The sequence below is a fragment of the Mustela putorius genome, unplaced genomic scaffold, assembly GCF_011764305.1.
Source record: "Mustela putorius furo isolate JIRA1106 unplaced genomic scaffold, ASM1176430v1.1 tig00003987_pilon_pilon_pilon, whole genome shotgun sequence".
In the NCBI taxonomy this organism is placed as follows: Eukaryota; Metazoa; Chordata; class Mammalia; order Carnivora; family Mustelidae; genus Mustela; species Mustela putorius.
Window position 1 is genome coordinate 7,713,426 of NW_025422126.1, and position 19,224 is coordinate 7,732,649.

The following is a 19,224-nucleotide window of genomic DNA, read 5'->3' on the forward strand; positions in this document are numbered from 1 at the left end:
CAAGATAATGCTAGCTTCATAGAATGAGTTTGGAAGTTTTCCTCCCATTTCTGTTCTTTTGGAACTGTTTGAGAAGAGTAAGTATTAACTCTCCTTTAAATGTCTGGCTTAAGAAGCCCAGGAAACATGGATAGCTAGGTTATAGGGTTATAGGAGGTGGTTACTGAACGCAAATGGGCAAAGGCCGTTTGACCCCACAGGAAAACAGCCTAGGCAGAACATATTATCCAGTCCAGAGCTGTGTGTGTGTGTGTGCGCGCACACACACACTATGCGTGCACACAGGAGTTAAGGCCAATATTCATAGTTACAGGGCTTGAATAAGGCCTAACCAGGATCTATAGGATGACTCCCAAGACTTTTCCAATGACCAAGAATTCTGTGTCATCCCAGGAAGTAGAGAAAGAGCTAGTCATTGGACCCAAGAGTCTGTTATGGATAGTTTTATAGGTAGGTAGGGGGAATGTGATTCAGTGGAGTAGGATAGGAAACTCATAGGAGGTACATGTTAGAAAGCACTCAAGTGCTTCTAGCCTTCCCTTGCTGAATTTGGCAACTGACGACTGATCCACCACTGTGACAGATTAGCAAAGGACCCACTGTCATTAAGAGATGCCCAGAAGAATGGGATAGGCTGGGTGACGGTTCTTTTGAAGGGATCCAAGTGTAGGATAGGATGTACTTCCTCCAAATATCTCCCATGGTTTTGGATATTCCCTTATTTCTTACAAGAGGCTTCTTTTGAAAATGTCTATAACATCTGAACCAGCACAATTAACTTAACAGGAACCCAGGAGTAGCTCCGTCCCCAAACTCCTTCCTCCGTGGTTCGCCATTTGCTTATACCCAAGGGTGAGGACACTTTGCACAGTACCCACAAGGCAGTTACACAGTCAAATGCAGGATAAAGGTATCAGTGTGACTTCAGTTGAATTGGTCACCACTAACCAGCCTCATGACTCTAGCAGTGCCTTCAGGTTGGTATCTGCCTGCTCTTGACACGGTGTATTGTTCAGACTTCCCAACTGCCAAAGAGAATCAGGACAGGAGGAAAAGTATGGAGGTATGGAAAGGAATACCTGGGTTCAGGTCTGCACTACAGTTAAACGACTCAAGTTATTTCCCATCCCCTAATTCAAGTATCCTGAACAGATGGCTGAGAGCAGATAGCCCCTTCCAGGATATGCTGGGCAGAACTCTAAGATGATCTCTGCTATGACCTGAATGTATCCCCCCACTTCAAATTCTTATATTGAAATCCTAATGCTCAAAGTGATGGTACAAATGGGGGCAGTGGTGCTTTGTAGGGTGGAGCCTTCATGAATGGGATTAGTGCTCTCAGAAAACAGAGCCCATAGAGCTCCGTAATCCTGACTGCCATATGAGGATACAGCAAGGGGCTAACCATCTGCCACCTGGAACAGGGCCTTCACCAGGACCTGACCATACTGACACCATGCTTTTGGACACCGCAGCCTCTAGAACCATGGGAAATAAATTTCTTTGTTTATAAGCCACCTAGTCTATGGTGTTTTGTTATAGGAGCCCAAATGGGTTGAGCCCTCCAAGATGCCCAGACTTTGGTGCATATAACTTCATCGTTTTCCAAGCAAACAGTAATCTAAGTACTGTGGTGAAGGGGTTTTGCAGATGTAATTAAATTCCCAAATTAGCGGACCTTAAGATAAGAGTTCCCAAATTAGCTGACCTTAAGATAAGTTGATTATCTAAATAACCCTGACCTAATCACGGGAGCCCTTCAAAAGCAGTTTTCTCTATCTGGTTGCCAAAGTGAAAGAGAGATGTGCTCTGGCTTAATCTGGCTTAAAGCAAAGATTTTGTTTTGTGAATTGCCCATAAGGGCCAGGGGTGGGGGTGGGCAGAAAACTGTTGGCAGCTTCTAGTTGCTGAGAGTAGTCCTTGGCTGATAGCTGGAAAGAAAATGAGGACCTCAGTCCTACAACCACAAGGAAATGAATTCTGCCAACAACCAGTAAGACTGAAAGAGGACTTCAAGACCCTGACCAATACCTTGATTTCAGCCTCATGAGACTCTGAGCAGAATATCCACCCATGCCATTCTCAGACATGATGCCCAGTATCTGGTTAAACATTATTTCTGGGTGTGTTTTTGTGTGGAATGTTTCCAGAGGAGATTAGCATATGAATTGGTGGAGAGAGTAAAGCAGGTGACCTTGCTTGGGAGGGCATTACCAAATTAATTGGAGGCCTGAATAGAACAAAACTGTGGAGTGCGTTGCTGGGACATCAATTTTCTCCTGCCCCAGGGTGTTCTGGTTCTCACACACCAGACTATGACTGGCATCTATACAACCAATGACTCTCTGGCTCTCAGGCCTTTGAACTGCACCCCTGGCCTCACCAGCCTCCAACCTGCTGGTGTAGATCATGGAGCTTCTCAGTTCCCATACTTGCCTGAGCCACTACCTTATAATATAAATATAATATATATGTAACATATATTATAAAATAAATATAAATATAAATATTTTAGGTCTTTTTCTCTTTGTTTATAATTAAGAGTGTTAAGAAAAAGAATATGCATTGAAGTACACAGTGGTAAAAGGGCATCTTACTGCAGCTTAATCTAAAATCTTTTGGGAAGAAAATATATTTTCTGGCAGTATTTACCTACAACTTAAAGTTTTCTTAAGTCTGAAATCATTTCAAAATGAAAAATTAGAAAAGAAAGGTGAAAAGGAAAAGAAGAAAGGCATACTCCAAGTAGAATATTTTCATCTCCTTTTATTGAAGGAAATAAAACTTGTGCTGCAAGAGGCAGTGGTACCTCAGAGCATGACAAGGTAGCCAATGGGACTGACGTGACAAGCCACAATGCTGGCCAGGGGTCCTATCATAGTGGGAGGACCAAAACCACAAAGATAGCAGGAGGTAGCAAACATCCCCAACACCCAGTGCAAGCATTTCCATTTGCAGAGAGCTCGGCCATGCATTGTAAAAACAGGGTCCCCTCACAGCTGGCAGAGTATCTTATCAGGTCGCCAAATCCATTCAAAGCTAACACGTAGTTTCAGAGTTGGGAGATCCTTCCCTCTGATCCGAAGTCTCAGGCCATCAGAAGATCTTTCAGCTCTTTACTCCAGATGGAGAAAGAGGCGGAATTCTTGAAACAACACACAGGTACAGCTGGACAGATGCTGATACCCAACTTTGTTCTAAAAGCAGCTAAATTTTTTCCCTGACTTCTCACACTGCTCTCACCCAGCATGTGCCCTAGGAAACCTCTCAAAGTTCTAAACAAAGACAGAATTGGGGCAGCAGCCTAGGGGATGTAGGGAGTCAAAAGCTGCTACATAGCCAAGACCATTTCACAAGAAATAGCATGGGGAACACTACTGAGTGAAGATCCCCTCAGGTAGCAGCTAGAAGCACACAAGAAGAAAAAACATTTTAGCTTTCTCTCCCATATCGAGATCAGCTGCGCCAAAGCCATGGTCCAGGAAGATGAGCCATTTCATGTCTCTGGTAAGTTATCCACCCTCACAGCACCCCTCACACTGTTCCAATTTTCAAGTACAATTGAGTTTGGGCAATTCAGCCTCAGAAAAGCAAGCACTAAAGAAATTTCAACTGATTACCAATCAATAATGTTATAAAGCCAAAAATTTATAGAGTTAAGAACTGACTGGCAGGTGCGAGATTGGGGTATGGGGAGAAGATTTTGCTGTATAGAAATAGAAGTCCAAGGGTTTATTCATATAAGCCCTTGGTCATAAACCACCCTCACAACCACAAATTGGGAGGAAATTCCTTATTTAGAAATGGCCATCATCTGATTAGTCAGTTGCAGTTCTCATCAATGCTGGACACATGGTTTTTAACGATCAAAGTCATGAGAGCGCTAGACCAGGAAATGGGAGGAGCAAGGCAAGGAAGAGAGGGCATCAGGGGTTGGAATTTCTAAAATGAGCATTTATTTCACAGAAGTCTTGGCACAATGAGGCTGGGGTAAGCGTGGTTTTAGTGATTGTTCTTGGTTGCCTCCTTTGCTGCAGCAATCAGTGGAGTGAGGCTGGAGAGGGGCTTGGCAATTTTCAGGAACTGATGCTAGAAGGGAAGAAAAGAGAAAAGACACATGACTATTTACCATTCTTCCTCAGTAATCATCATAAGACATTGAGAGCATCCATATTTGCACAAGGTGCTGCCTGGAAAGCTTCAGATCATCCCCAAGTTGAAAAACATCTTTAAAAGATAACAAACCATTTTTGGAAAGCTGTTTGGCAGTATCTACCTACAACTTAAACACACCTCTATGCTACATCCCAGCATTTCCAGTCATAGGTATATTTCCAAGAGAACTAAGTTTGTGTATCCACCAAAAGACACACACAGGAATGTTCATAGCAGCTTTACTTACAACAGTCATGACTAAAAAGAACCCCAAAAAAGAGAATGGAAGAATGAATAATGTTATATTTTATAATACTATACAGAAAAATACACAGCAATTAAAAGAATGAATGACTGATACGGTGACAACAGAAAGAATCCCACAGACATTATGTTGACTCACAAAAGCCAGACACAAGAGATTTCATGTTGTATGATTCCATTTTATATTAGGTAAGTCTAAACTATGGAGATAATCAGGATAATAATTATCTCTGGGGTAAAGTACTGACTGATCATGACCCAATGGTATATGGCAATACTGCATTTCAGGAGCACTGATCTAGGAATTTATTTTTCTATCTTTGAATCCAGTAAAGCTTTCAATAGCTTGGTCCTTTCCTAAATCACTTTCATTGGGCTGTACTTTGGGCCACACCCACCACTATTAAAGAAGACCATTCTGGGGGCGCCTGGGTGGCTCGGTGGGTTAAGCCGCTGCCTTCGGCTCAGGTCATGATCTCAGCGTCCTGGGATAGAGCCCCGCATCGGGCTCTCTGCTCCACAGGGAGCCTGCTTCCCTTTCTCTCTTCCTCTGCCTGCCTCTCTGCCTACTTGTGATCTCTGTCTGTCAAATAAATAAATAAAATCTTTAAAAAAAAAAAAAAAAAGAAGAAGACCATTCTGTAGAAAAACTGCATCTATATTTTCACCAAAACTGTTACAGAAAACAATTCTTTATATAACTCAGAGCCTTTTCACTAAAAATGATTTTTCTTACATTTAATAGTAAAAAGGTTCTGCCACAAGGATGTGACATTTTTCCATTTGATAAGAAATATAGAAACTATCACATTTCCTTTTCTGTCCTGGCCACCAGAAAACTGAGAACCAGATCTGATGTTGAAACAAAACTAACTCAGATGATCAGCATAGTTGATCCTTCTGCCATCCTTATAAGTCTTTTTTATCAATCATATTGTATATGATACAGGCACATCCATATAGGCATATATACACATATTTGTTGCTGGAAGTTGCCTCATCTTCTTTTTGGACAGATATAGGATATAAAAAGGCACTGAAAACAAGTAGTTACTATGAAAGAAATAAAAGATATTGGTTAAATCATGAAGATACAAATTCCAACATATGTAATTTCATCCATATATGTGTTCTCACAGGAGAAACACATGTGAAGATTTGTGATTTAAGATACCAAACAGACATAGGATAAAACTCTGGGTCCACCACATACTAGCTATATAATCATGGAAACATTACACACTTGAAACTTACTCACTCACCTACAAAAATGGTAATACTAGAACCTATAAATCACAGGGTCATTATAAAGAATTGATGAAAAGAACATATAAGTCACTTAGGTAACTACAGTATGGTAAAGATTCAATGTAATGCATTTATTATTACTTATAGTATCAGGAAGAAAACTCTAGAGGGCACTAATCTTTCAATAATTATAATTTGGTACCTAATGAACAATATCTTTGCCAATCACAGCCTTAAAGTAGAATTTGAACATTTTTCCATGTCTAGGGTTTCCAGAGCAAATTTCATATGAAAGGCAAAGAGATTCTATACGGTACTGCCTATTATAAGGGGTTTTCAGTCCCAAAGGATCTGACAGACTAATGGGTTATATTTGGCAGAGCCCAAATCTCATATCTAACAGACCAGGTTATGTAAATCCATAACCCTGGTTACAAAGAGATACTAAATATGTTCTAGAGGATAGCATTTCAATTAAGGTAAATACTTTAGGCAGTTTCATTCAATTCAATAAAGTTTCTGAATACCCTTTCTAAGTCAGGTCCTAGGTATAAGAGGAGACCCAGAAATTAAGAAGATAGATGTTATAAATAATCTAGTGGGAAAGACAGGGTTGCTCATAACTACCTTCAATGCAGTAGGTCTGCCCTGCCTTGCTCGGTTGCTCTCGGTCCTCATCATATAGAAGTAACTAACTGTGCATGCCTACAGATTATTCACCACCATCAAGTTTAATGTGATACTTAGGTGGTAGCTTGCTAAAAGCAGTTTTTGCAACCATATGAAATAATTATGTAATTTCAGGATTAAGCAGATGGAAGTCTAAAAAGCTTGGCAAACCCCCGACTCCAGGCTTCCCCACAACCTGGCAGAATCTCACTCTAATTCAAGCAAAACAAAAGAAGTGCTGATGAAAGGTACAGGCAAAGTTCAGCAGGAGCTCAGAAAGAAGATTTTTAAGCTGAGCCTATAAATGTGTACAGAGTTTTAATAGACTGAGGAAGAGCTTCAGGGAATAACACAAAGGTCCAGAGATGAAGGAGGTTAAGGAACTAGGAATATAAATGGAGTGTGGGAAGTTGTAGGTGAGGAGCCAGTAGTGCCTCACAGATAAAAATGAAGCAAAAAAGGCTGGTTTAGTGATACCTTGAATTTGGAGCTTCCCTGCATAGGGAAAATTACCTGCAGCAGCTCTTTAGCTGAACCTCTCTTCTCCACATCCATCTCGAGACAGCGGTTCAGAAAGTCCCGGAAGAAAGCTGACAGCTTCTCTGGGTTCTGAAGCTCTGGGGTCCCATTGGTGGCAATGAGGTACAAGGCCTGGCAATACAAATGAAGAATCACCTTAGGCTCTAGCTACAGTTCTCGCTTAGTGCCCAGATCTGCTCTCTGAAGTATGGTCAGTTGCGTTATGCCTCTAGGACACAAAGAGGCAGCTTTGGTATACTGGAAAGAATATGACCTAAGGATCAGATTTAATATTTGAAGGCCATGTGATCACATGCAAGCCAGTGAACTCCTAAATTCCACATCTAGAAAATAGGGATGACAACAGTGTCTATCACACATGTCTGTAAAAATAAGACCATATATTGGGAAGCACTTTATAACTTATGAAGTATGCTCCAGACCCATGGATTTATTATTATTCTTGATTGTAAATCTAAAGGGTTTATTATTCACTTAGCCTGATGATGAGTTAAATATCTATCTCCCCATTTGCTGGAGGAAATTACCCCAGATGCTTTCACCTTAGTTACCTAAGAACTGATTTCTTCTAGCAGGAAAGGAATATAAAAAGCAAGTGTTCTGTAAAGCAACAATTTGTTTCCTTGTTGCCTCCCCTAGTACCCTAACATGGACCATCTTATGGGACAGGTTAAAAAAAAAGGTCCTTTCAAGCACTCAGCACTTTAATTCACAAAGTATTTACACAAACACTATCTCATTTAATGACCACAATAAATCTGGATAATAGACTAGGCAAGAATCATCATTCCCATTTCATAGATAAAGTCCAGAAACATATGTCTGGGATCAAGCTATTCATATGAGTTTATGTTCTCTGATTTTAATCCCAGTCTTAACTCCATCCACACCCTACTGATCATCATCTTCAAGGCTACTGCAAGACGGGGTAAGATGTGTGGAATGTGGAATGAGAGCAAAGCTGGGATGTCCGGGCAGTTTCAGATTGGTACACCGAATCACTTTCCAGTAATTGGCTATCCAAGAGGTAACCAGGTAAGATGAGATGACCACCTATCAACAACAACACATACATAATTCCCGCACTGGAAGGGAGGATGAGAAATGAGGAAATAAAAGCAATCAGAATAATTCTCTTATTTGCCTATGACCAAAATTACCAACCTACTTGCACTTGTATTCATATACTCTGCTTTCCCTCTCTCATTACAATGGACAAATTGGGGCCCCTGGGGTGGCTCAGTGGGTTAAGCCGCTGCCTTTGGCTCAGGTCATGATCTCAGGGTCCTGGGATTGAGTCCCGCATCGGGCTCTCTGCTCAGCAGGGAGCCTGCTTCCTCCTCTCTCTCTCTCTGCCTGCCTCTCTGCCTGCTTGTGATTTCTCTCTGTCAAATAAATAAATAAAAATCTTAAAAAAAAAAATGGACAAATTGTCCTAATCTAATACTTTTCCTTCAATACTTGATCCAACTCTTCGCATCTACTTCAGGACATCACTCCTACAGATGTCACTTCTCTCTTGCTCATGATCACATTCTTTCTTTCTACTATATCATTCCTATCAGCACACAAACATGCTAAAATAATATCATCTTTAAAAAAAAAAAAACAAAAAACCTCAAAACCCTCCCTCAATTCCACTTCAGGTTCCTGCTCCATTTTTCTGTTCCCTTAAGAGCAAAACTTGTTAAAGAACAACAATTGCTTTCACATGCCATTTCAACTTCTTCTCCCATTCTGGTAGATTTACTCTTATTCATTTCATTACCATCACTCCACTGATATTGATCATCAAGCTCATCACTAACTTCCATATTGGCAAATCTAATGTTTACTTCTCAGTCTTGTCTTATATGATCTATCAGTGACATTTGACACAGTGGTCCATCCTCCTCCAAACATTTTGTTGTCTTGGCCTCCAGGACACACTTCTCTCAGTTCTCCTCCAACTAGGAAGGTCACTCCTTGGTCTACTTTGCTAGTTCCTGTAAGCATGAGAGAACCCTAGGGCTCAGTACCCAAACCTTACTCTCCAGGTGAGTTACTGCATCAATCATCTAGTTCCAATGCTTTAAATAAGCCAACTATATACTACCTCCTCATAAATTTACATTTATAGTCCTGACTGCTCACCCTTGAAATCCAGACTCAAATGCCCAACTCTACTCAGTATCTCTACTTGGATGTCTAATGAACATTTCAAATCGCCACATTCAAAACCAGCTCTATTACCCCATTTTACCTGCTCTTCAACCTTCTCAGTAAATGGCAAACGAAATCTTTCAGCAATTAGGGCCCAAAATCTTATAGGCATTGTTGATTCCTCTTTCTCTGATATCCATTTCATCATGTCAGCTATATGTTCTCTGCTGAGCAGAGAGCCTGATGCGGGGCTCGATCCCAGGACCCTGAGATCATGACCTAAGCTGAAAGCGGAGGCTTTAACCCACTGAGCCACCCAGGCGCCCCCACACCACCACTCTTACCCGAACGATTATAACAGTATTTCAGTCTGTTTTATTTCTTCCAGAAAAACAGTCAAAATGGTCAATTTATACCGCAAATTAAGTCAAACTACTCCTCAGCTCAAAATCCTCCAATGGCTTCAAATCTCTTACAGAATAAAAGCCAGGTTCTCACAAAGGTCACTAGGTCTTACCTGATTCAGCTCCCTGTTAGTTCTCTGACCTTATCAGCTCATCTGCAAACTGCTTACTCACTCAGGACACTGGCCTCTTTGGTTTTCTCCAGGATAGGAGTATGTTCTCAAATTAAGTCCTTTGATGCCTGGGAAACTCTTGCATCGGATTAATCTCATGGCTTACTCCTTTCTTCAGATTTCTGCTCAAATAACTTAAAAGACAGAACTTCCTTCTCTACTATCAATAAAATAGCACACTTTTCCCTCCCATTACTCTCTTAAGCTCCTTACTCAGCTTTTCCTCACATCACTTACCTTCTGTTACTATATATTATTTTTTTCATCACCATTAGAACAGCTTCTTTTATATTATCGGAACTAAAAAAAATGTTGAATGAATGAGTGACTATTAATATCTCTTTCCTTTGAGCATTTATACTTTAAACCCAACAGTGCCAAGTTTCATTCAGAAAAGATAGATCCAGGTTGAAAACTGTAGGGAATAGCCCGAGTCCCATTTCCTGGGATTAAAGACCAACAGCCCAAACATCTTCAAATGGGATTAGTAACACTCACTCTCAGAGGATTTTCATTGAGGTATGGGGGCTCCCCTTCAATCATTTCGATGGCCATGATGCCCAGGGACCAGATGTCAACCTTGGGTCCATAGGCCTTCCGCGTCACAACCTCTGGTGCCATCCAGTATGGAGTTCCCACCATGGTGCTCCGTTTGCTCTGCTCTGGGGTGATCTGTGCACAGAACCCGAAATCGGCTAGGAAAAAAAAAAAAAAAAAAAAAGAAGAGAAGGAATGGACCTGACAAGTACTGACTATATGCCTATCCCAAGCTCCGCCTGGGTCTCAGGCACTGCAATACCTTGTCTCTCTAGAGCTGGAATTACATGACTGCTACCTTCAAGACTGGCTCTTACCCTGTCCTCTATTTAACCTTGAAAAGTAGCAAGAGGAACAAAAATCTCTGGCCCCTTACCACTCCTCAAACCAGAAGAACTAGGCATTAAAGTCCAAAGCTTCCCATTTTGGCCTTGATTATTTGCTCTACTTCTGCTTTCTTCTTAAAAACCATTCCCATGCCTCAGAATCTGGCAGTCTAGGTCCTTGCTTTATTTCCTGGGCATGAGTCCCTGACTTAAACTCTAATCACCAATCTTCCCAAAGCTGCCTGTCCACATGCAACATACCTGTTGGTCTGGACTACAACATACCTGTTGGTCCTTACACTTTTGAACAAAATGTTCTGCTTATAGTTCATTCACATTAAATTGCAATTATAAGTTTATTTAAATTATGAGACCTTTGACAGGAAGGACTATGTCTTCTTACTCATTTTTTTTAATCCCAGAAGGCCCAAGTATAAAAGTTTGATAAAAGTTTGCTGAATGAATGAACCTAGGAAATTACACTAAACTCTATTTCCTAGTTATGTATTTTATGACTCCAGTACTAGACTGAGAGCTACTTGAGGACTAGCAAAAGTATCTTTGTGCCCATTGTAGCACATAGGAGGCATTCAGTAAATTGTTTGTGGTTAAACATATATATCTGAATGGACAAAAAAGAAATGACACCCTGTCTAGCGCTGAGTAATATAAAGAGCCTGAATATCCCAAGAAATACAGAGATACCTACTTTTATTACACTCTGCTTTATTACACATCACAGATACTACGATTTTTACAAATTGAAGGTTTGTGGCAACTCTGTGATGAGCAAGTCTATCCGTGCCATTTTTCCAATAGCATTTACTCACTTCATGTCTCTGTGTTACATTTTGGTCATTCTCATAATATTTCTAACTTTTTCATTATTATTAATACATTTGTAATGGTGGTCTGTGACTACTGATCTTTGATGTTACTAATGTAATTGTTTTGGGACACCATGAACTGTACATATAGTGGATGGCAAACTTAAATTGGTAAATGTGTACGTTCTAATTCCAGACCTGGTGAAAATAGTACAAGAACTAGAATTACAAGTGGAGCCTGAAGATGGGACTGAACTGCTGTAATCTCATGATAAAACTTGAACAGATGAGGAATGGCTTCTCATGAATGAGCACAGAAAGTGGTTTCTTGAGAAGGAATCTACTGGTGAAGATGCTGTCAAGACTGTTGAAATGACACAAAGGATTTAAAATATTACATAAACTTAGTTGATAAAGTAGTAGAAGGGTTTGAGAGGACTGACTCCCATTTTGAAAACAGTTCTCTAGTAGGTAAAATGCAATCCAATAGCATTGCATGCTACAGAGAAATCATTTGTGAAATGGAAAACAGTTGATGTAGCAAACCTCATTACTGTTTTAAGAAATTACTGCAGCTGCCCCAGTCTCCAGCAACCACCACCTGATGAGTCAGCAGCTATCAACACTAAGGCAAGACCCTCCACAAGCACAAAGATTATGACTCACTGCAAGCTCAGATAATGGTTAGCATTTTTTAGTGATAAAGTATTTTTTAATTAAGATATGTACATTTTTTTAGCCACAATGCTATTACACACTTAATCGACTATAGTACAGCATAAACATAACTTTTATATGCACTGGGACAAATTAATTTGATTTGCTTTATCACCATGTTTGTTTTACTGCAGTGGCCTGGAATGGGACCTGCCAAGGTGTGACTGTAAGATCCTGTGCTGAGTCTTGCAGCTACTATCATATGATTACCCTTCCCCAGGATACTGGGTCCCATCAGGAAGAAAAGTATCAACACTCCTACTCACTTAGCTTGACAGAGCCATCCATTCCCAACAGGATGTTGTCGCTCTTGATGTCTCTGTGAATGACCTGGTTGGAATGCAGAAACTCCAAAGCCTGTAGGCACTATTTAAGTGGTTGGGCAAAGAGAGAGAGAAAGAACTTATGAAGACTTACAGAAAATCAACTAATCCAACCTCTTTATTTTGTGACAAAGAAAGTGAGATCCCAGTGAATGAAAGAACTGGTTCCAAATCTGTGGCGGAGGCAGGTCTACTGCCTAGTCTTCTATCTCCTGGCTAAGCATTCTTCTAACTTGGTGCTGCTTTATGCCTTTCTTATAAAATACCTTATTATAATACATCTTACCGTAGTTTTCTTACAGGAGTTCCTCCACTGTATTTTGGAGTTTTTTGCTTTGTTTTGTTTTGTTTTACCAAACATTAGATCCTTAACAAAGAAACTGAGGCCCAAGCAAAACTACAGAGGAAAAATGGAATGATTTTATGAAGATAAAACTGGAGGAAAGGGACAAAAAAAGAGTCTTATCTGAGACACATGGAAGTGATATTAGAAAGAGTAAAGTTAGGAGAAATATTTTTGGTGAGGAGATAATTTGTACTGTTTTGGGTATGTTCAATTTTATATACCTATAAAGCACTGACAGACAAATGTTCAGTAGACAATGGAACATATGAGTCTTAAGTTCTATAGAGATTTGGACTTGAGATAAGTATTTGAGTCATTTTTGACCAAGTGATTTTCTTTAAGTTATAAGAATGGTTGGAACTGGCAAATATTATAGAAAAGGAGAAAGAAAAGAACCTTGGAAAACATCTATAATTAGCAGGCAGAATGAGTAACAGAGACTGAATAGAACAATGAAGATGTTTGGTTCTTCCACTACCTAACAACATCATTCTAAACAAATCACTTATGCTTTCTAGGCTATGGTTTTCCCATTTGTAAAATGTGGGGATTAGAAAAGATAATCTCAGATTTGCTACTAAATCTCCTAGTTTAAGTCCATAACCCAAAGTTAAAATAACAACTGAAAAATACAAAAGATGCAGACCAACTGCAAAACAGTATTTAAATGTTCTCAAATCATTACTTCACTTTTTAAGAACATTCCAATGGCTAAATTATGAACAAACTAATATTCAGAAGCAGCTTTTCCCTGAAAAAATAAGAGTTGCTTTCCTTAGGAAGCTGGAGAGATCCTGGCCTCTGGATGTCACAAAATATGATTTAAAAAGAAAAGATTTTGAGAAATTAGAACCCTCATACATTGTTTGTGGGAATATAAAATGGTACAGCCACTTTGTAAAATAGTTTGGCTATTTCTCAAACAAGCACAGAGTTGCTATATGACCAGAAGTTCCACTCCTAGGTATATACTCAAGAGAAATGAAAACAGATATCCAACTAAAAATTTGTACAAGTACACAGCATTGTTCATAATAACCAAAAAGTAGAAATGACCCAAATGCCCATCAACTGATGAATGATAAATAAATGCAATCTTATTTGTTAATAAAAAGAATGAAGTACTGATATATACTATAACATGGATGAACTTTCAAAACATTATATTAAGGAAAAGAAGCCAGTCACAAACATGCATATATTGTAGATTCCATTTATTGGAAATGTCCAGAGCAAGTAAATCTATAGAGACAGAAAAAAGATGAGTGGTTGCACAGGACTGAGAAGGCTGATAAGTGAGGTGTGTGGGGCAGTGCCTGCTAATGGGTAAGGAGTTCTTTTGGGGGTGATGAAAATGTTCTAAACTGGATTATGGTGATGATTATGGTGTTCTAAACTGGATTATGGTGATTATGGTGATAGTATTATATGGTATATAAATTGTATCTCAATAAAATGATTTTCTTAAGGGGGTGATCTCTTTTAGAATATAGCATGAATTCCTATTTTAAAGATAAATAAGTTGGGGCAAATTGTTTTTCCTAAGTACACATATGCAAGCAACCTCAATCAGTGAAAATCAGATCAGGGAGTGAGTGAAAAATATTTTAGATAGTACTGTGGTTTGTGGCTTTCCAAAGGGTTACAGTACATAAAGAAAAGAGATATGCAGTATATCTATAGTATTAATACTTCACAGAGGGAATGTGATCAGTGAAAAATGTGTTAAAGGGCTGCTTAGGGGAGAGATAATTTTTTTAAAAAGTTGAGAATCACTGTATTAGCACTACAGCAAAGGAAAGCAGCCATAGCTCCTAAGAGTCCCAGGCCTGTGTTAATTCCATTAACCTATGTGGGTATGTTCTAGATCCCAGGATTTTTCATGTAAAGGTGATCATATTTTCTAGGATGAAATTAAGTTCATATGATTTTATTTTTTCTAAATTGATTAAATATACAACTATACTATTTCATCTGAATGTCTCCAGATTTTACATCATCAAACCCCCACCATACTATCAAACTTAATCCCATAATACTCTGAACCAAATCTTCTACTCCTTCCCTAACTCCCAAACTTTTCTATTATTGGGCTATTGGAAAGTTCCAGTTTCTTATCAGCAAAACACCCAATATCCTCAACTTCTGTGAATATTCCCTTCATCTTCTTGGTCTAAAGAAAAGCCATAAAAATATGGCTGGGGTGCCTGGGTGGCTCAGTTGGTTGAGCATCTAACTCTGGATCTCCGCTCAGGTTTTGATCTCAGAATCCTGCTGGGAGTGGAACCTACTTAAAAAAAAAAAAAAAAAAAAAATGGCTATACACAGCAGTCAGATAACAAAAAGAAATAAAAGGCATATAAATCAGCAAGGAAGAATTCAAATTTTCACTATTTGCAGATGACATGATACTCTATACAGAAAACCCAAAAGACCCCATCAAAAGTTGCTGGGATTCAGTAAAGCTGTTGGATACAAAATCAACATACAAAAATCTGTTGCATTTCTATATATCAATAATGAAGAAGCAGAAAGAGAAAATAAGGAATCCCATTTATAGATGCACCAAAATCCCTAAGATACCTAGGAATAAACTTAACCAAGAGATGAAAGATCTGTACTCTGAAAACTGTAATACACTGATGAAAGAAAGTGAAGATGACTCAAGGAAGTGGAAAGATATTCCATGCTCATGGATTGGAATCACAAATACTGATAAAACGTCTGTACTACCCAAAGCAATCTACACATTCAATGCAATCCCTATCAAAACATCAACATTTTTCACAGGGCTAGAATAGACAACCCTAAAATTTATATGGAACCAAAAAAGAGTCCAAATAACCAAAGCAACCTTGAAAAAGAAAAGCAAAGCTGAAGGCATCACAATACTGGGTTTCAAGTTATATTACAAGCCCACAGTAATCAAAATGGTATGGTACTGGCACAAAAACCAGACACACAGATCATGGAACAGAATAGAAAATCCAGAAACGAACCCACAACTATATGGTCAATTAATCATCAATAAAGCAGGAAATAATATTAAATGGAAAAAAAGACAGTCTCTTCAAAAAATGGTGTTGAGAAAACTGGACAACATGCAGATGAATGAAACTGGACAACTTTCTTACACCATACATAATAAATTCAAAATGGATGAAAGACCTAAACGTGACATATGAAGCCATAAAAATCCTAGAGGAGAACACAGGCAGTAACCTCTTTGGTATTGGCTATAGCAACTTCTTACTAGACATGTCTCCTGAGGCAAGGGAAACAAAAACAAAAATAAACTACTGGGACTTCATCAAAATCAGAAGCTCTGCACAGCGAAGGAAACAATCAACAAAACTAAAAGAGAACCTATGAAATGGGAGAAGATATTTGCAAATGACATATCTGATAGTATCCAAAATATATAAAGAACTTATAAAACACAACAGCCAAAAAACAATCCAATTAAAACATGGACAGAAGACATGAATACACATTTTACCCAAGAAGATAAACAGGTGGCCAACAGACACATGAAAAGATGTTCAACATCACTAATCATAAAGGAAATACACATAAAAACTGCAATGAGATATCACTCGCCCCTCTCAGAATGGCTAATATCAACAATGCAAGAAACAACAGGTATTGGCGAGGATGTAGAGAAAGGGAAACCCTCTTGCACTGTTGGTGAGAATGCAAACTGGTCTGTCTACTCTGGAAAACAGTATGAAGGTTCCTACGATCTAGCAATTGCACTACTTGATATTTACCCAAAGAATACAAAAATACTAATTCAAAGGGATACATGCACCCTGATGTTTTTAGCAGCATTATCCATGACAGCCAAATTATGGAAAGAGCCCAAGTGTCTACAACCTAATGAATGGGTAGAGAAGAGGTGGTGTGTGTGTGTGTGTGTGTGTGTGTGTGATGGAATATTACTCAGCTATAAAAAATAATGAAACTTTGCCATTTGCAATGATGTGGATTGAACTAGACAGTATTATGCTAAGCGAAATAAATTAGAGAAAGACAAATACCACATGATTTCACTCATATGTAGAATTTAAGAAACAAAACAATTAAGAGGAAAAAATAAGAGAGGCAAACCATGAAATAGACTCTTAACTATAGAGAATGAACTGATGGCTCCCAGAGGGGAGGTGAGTGGGATAATGGGTTAAACAGGGGATGTGGATTAAGGAATGCACTTGCTGAGATGAGCACTGAATGACGTATGGAAATACTGAATCACTATACTGAACACCTGAAACTAATATTACACTGTATGTTAACTGACTGTAATTTAATTGAATACTTTTTAAAAATGTGGCTATCCCCTGGGGACAGTGCCTCTCAAAGAGGCTTTGTAAAGAGGGTTTTTTTTTCCCCCATTACACCAGCATATTACAGACCTTAGACATTCAACAGCAATGAAAAGAAAAAGAAAATACCTACTTGTGTTTCATTTTTTATTTCTTTTGCTTGAAAGTATTTTACCCTAGATTTTTCCATGGCTTACTTTTTTGTATATTCAGATCTTTATTCAAATCTATGGCAAAACCGTCCCTGACTACTCTAAAATAGTACCTCCTTTGTCACTACTTTCTTACTCTGTTTTTACTTCCTTCAGAGCACATCAAGAAAATAGTAAAGTACAATAAAATTATAATTAAAATATATATCCATATAAAGAGGAAAATAATACAAAGCATTTACAGCAGTCACCTTTAAGACTGAAATTGAGTGACTTTACATATACATGTAATATCTGACTTTTCTACAATGGGTATATACTTTTATCATCAGAATAAAGTTATCTTGTTTTTAATTTTTTTTTTTTTTTCAGTGTTCCGAAATTCATTGTTTATGCAACACACCCAGTGCTAGAATAAAGTTATCTTTAAAGAACAGGTCAGAGTGATAGAAATTTCAAAACAGATAAACAGAAGAATAATTTCTACCACCTCCAGTGCCCAGGCTGAGATCCCATCAGGAGCAGAACTTTGACAGACATTGATATAAAGGCCACTTCATGCTCAAGGCTGGTTGGCCACTGGCCTTACCTCACGGCAGACAGCTGCAATCTGGCCTTCATCCATGCAAGTTTCTGTCACCACATCTGTCAAAGAACCTCCAGCCAAGTATTCCATGACAACCCACAGCTCATCTCCCACGAGGTAACTGTAGGAGTACAGATAAAGTGTAAGAACGAACAAGTACATTGAGCCATAGCCCTGGGTTTCAAAGGCTACGCATATACACAGAGTGAACCTGCATCTCCAACAGCTTTGGAAAGGTCTAGGGTTCTTTATCCTGGGGAGAAGCAATCTGGGGAACAGAAATACTAACTTGATTATCTCTTAAGGATTCTCCTGGAGAAAACAAAGCAGACTGTTCTGTGAAGCCCCGAATGGCAGAACTAAGTTCACTAGGTTGAAGATATAATACAATTATATTTCATCACAACACAAAGTAATGTTTCTCAAAATTAGGCACAATTCTCACACCTCTAGAAGCACCAAGGCAGAGAGCACCCAAACATCTGACAAAGATGGGAATCCATGTTTCCAACATTAGGGAAAGTCCCTAAATGTCCTTGAGAGTTCTACTAAATCCGAGCTCCATGAGAGCAAATACTGGGTCTTGTTCAAGACTATCCCCAGAGTCCAACACTACAGATGCCAATATTTACTGAGTAAAGCAATGAGCAAAATAAAAGATAATTCATTGTAAATATTAAATGAAACAATGGCTATAAAAGCCATTTAAAAGCTATAAAGTATTATACACAAAGTCATTATGCTGGCAATGATCTCCATTTTGAGCATCTCTGATTCTAGGAATGAAATGAATTCAAGCTGCAAAGCCAAAGCCCCTTCTGGTAAGCCAAGGGCTGCCATTTAGTACTGTCCCCTACAGAGTTTATGGAGACATGAGTTAGAACCACTAGTATCACTCAGGGACTAGATCACTCAGCACTACTGTGTGGAAAAAAAAAAATCACTTAGGCCCTCTGGTCAGTTTCTTTAGCTGCAGGGTAAGACAAACGAAGAGAAGAATAGCCCAGAGCCCTACAGACTCTTCTGCTAGCTTCAGACAAAGGAGCTATAATGGCTTAAACTGTGCGGTATGGCATCTTATTGTCATCCTGATATTGGGACTACTGCTGGGCAGATGGAGAGACTATTAAAAAAAAAAAAAAAAAATGGCCTCCAGCAAAGGGTAAGATTTGAATCCTATTCTCTTGATTCTGAACCTAGTACTCTTTCTGTAGATTCTATATTCTTTGTAACTAAAAGTCTTGTTTTTTTTAATTTCCAGGAAGAATATATATGACAGATTAGAGTGTTCGTTAATATCTCTTTTGAGAGAGATTATAAGGACTTGGACCAAAAGATAATTTAGGACTGGGTAAAAGGCCCTCCACTGGCATGAGCCTATTTCTTCCCTGACAAAAAATGCCCATTATGTCCTCTTTACCCAATTTCTTTAAAGCCGTTAAGGAGACATCTGTCAGCGTGGACTGATTGGAGGAAGAAATATGAGGGTC

The 19,224-nt window shown here is 38.9% G+C and overlaps 1 protein-coding gene across 4 annotated transcripts in view; it reads right to left on the reverse strand.

Moving 5' to 3' along the window:
- Nucleotides 1-2,746: 2,746 nt before the first annotated feature.
- Nucleotides 2,747-19,224, reverse strand: part of PAK1 (p21 (RAC1) activated kinase 1) — a 148,149-nt gene continuing 131,671 nt past the window's right edge. For all 4 annotated transcript variants that reach the window (XM_013050253.2, XM_004781033.3, XM_013050252.2 and 1 more), the window contains exons 11-15: nt 17,738-17,855; nt 12,269-12,368; nt 10,094-10,290; nt 6,850-6,987; nt 2,747-4,089 (exon numbers count right to left, since the gene is read on the reverse strand). In XM_013050253.2, coding sequence (XP_012905707.1) covers nt 4,003-4,089; nt 6,850-6,987; nt 10,094-10,290; nt 12,269-12,368; nt 17,738-17,855 — 640 coding nt within the window. In that variant the 3' untranslated portion in view covers nt 2,747-4,002. The remainder of the gene's footprint in view (nt 4,090-6,849; nt 6,988-10,093; nt 10,291-12,268; nt 12,369-17,737; nt 17,856-19,224) is intronic.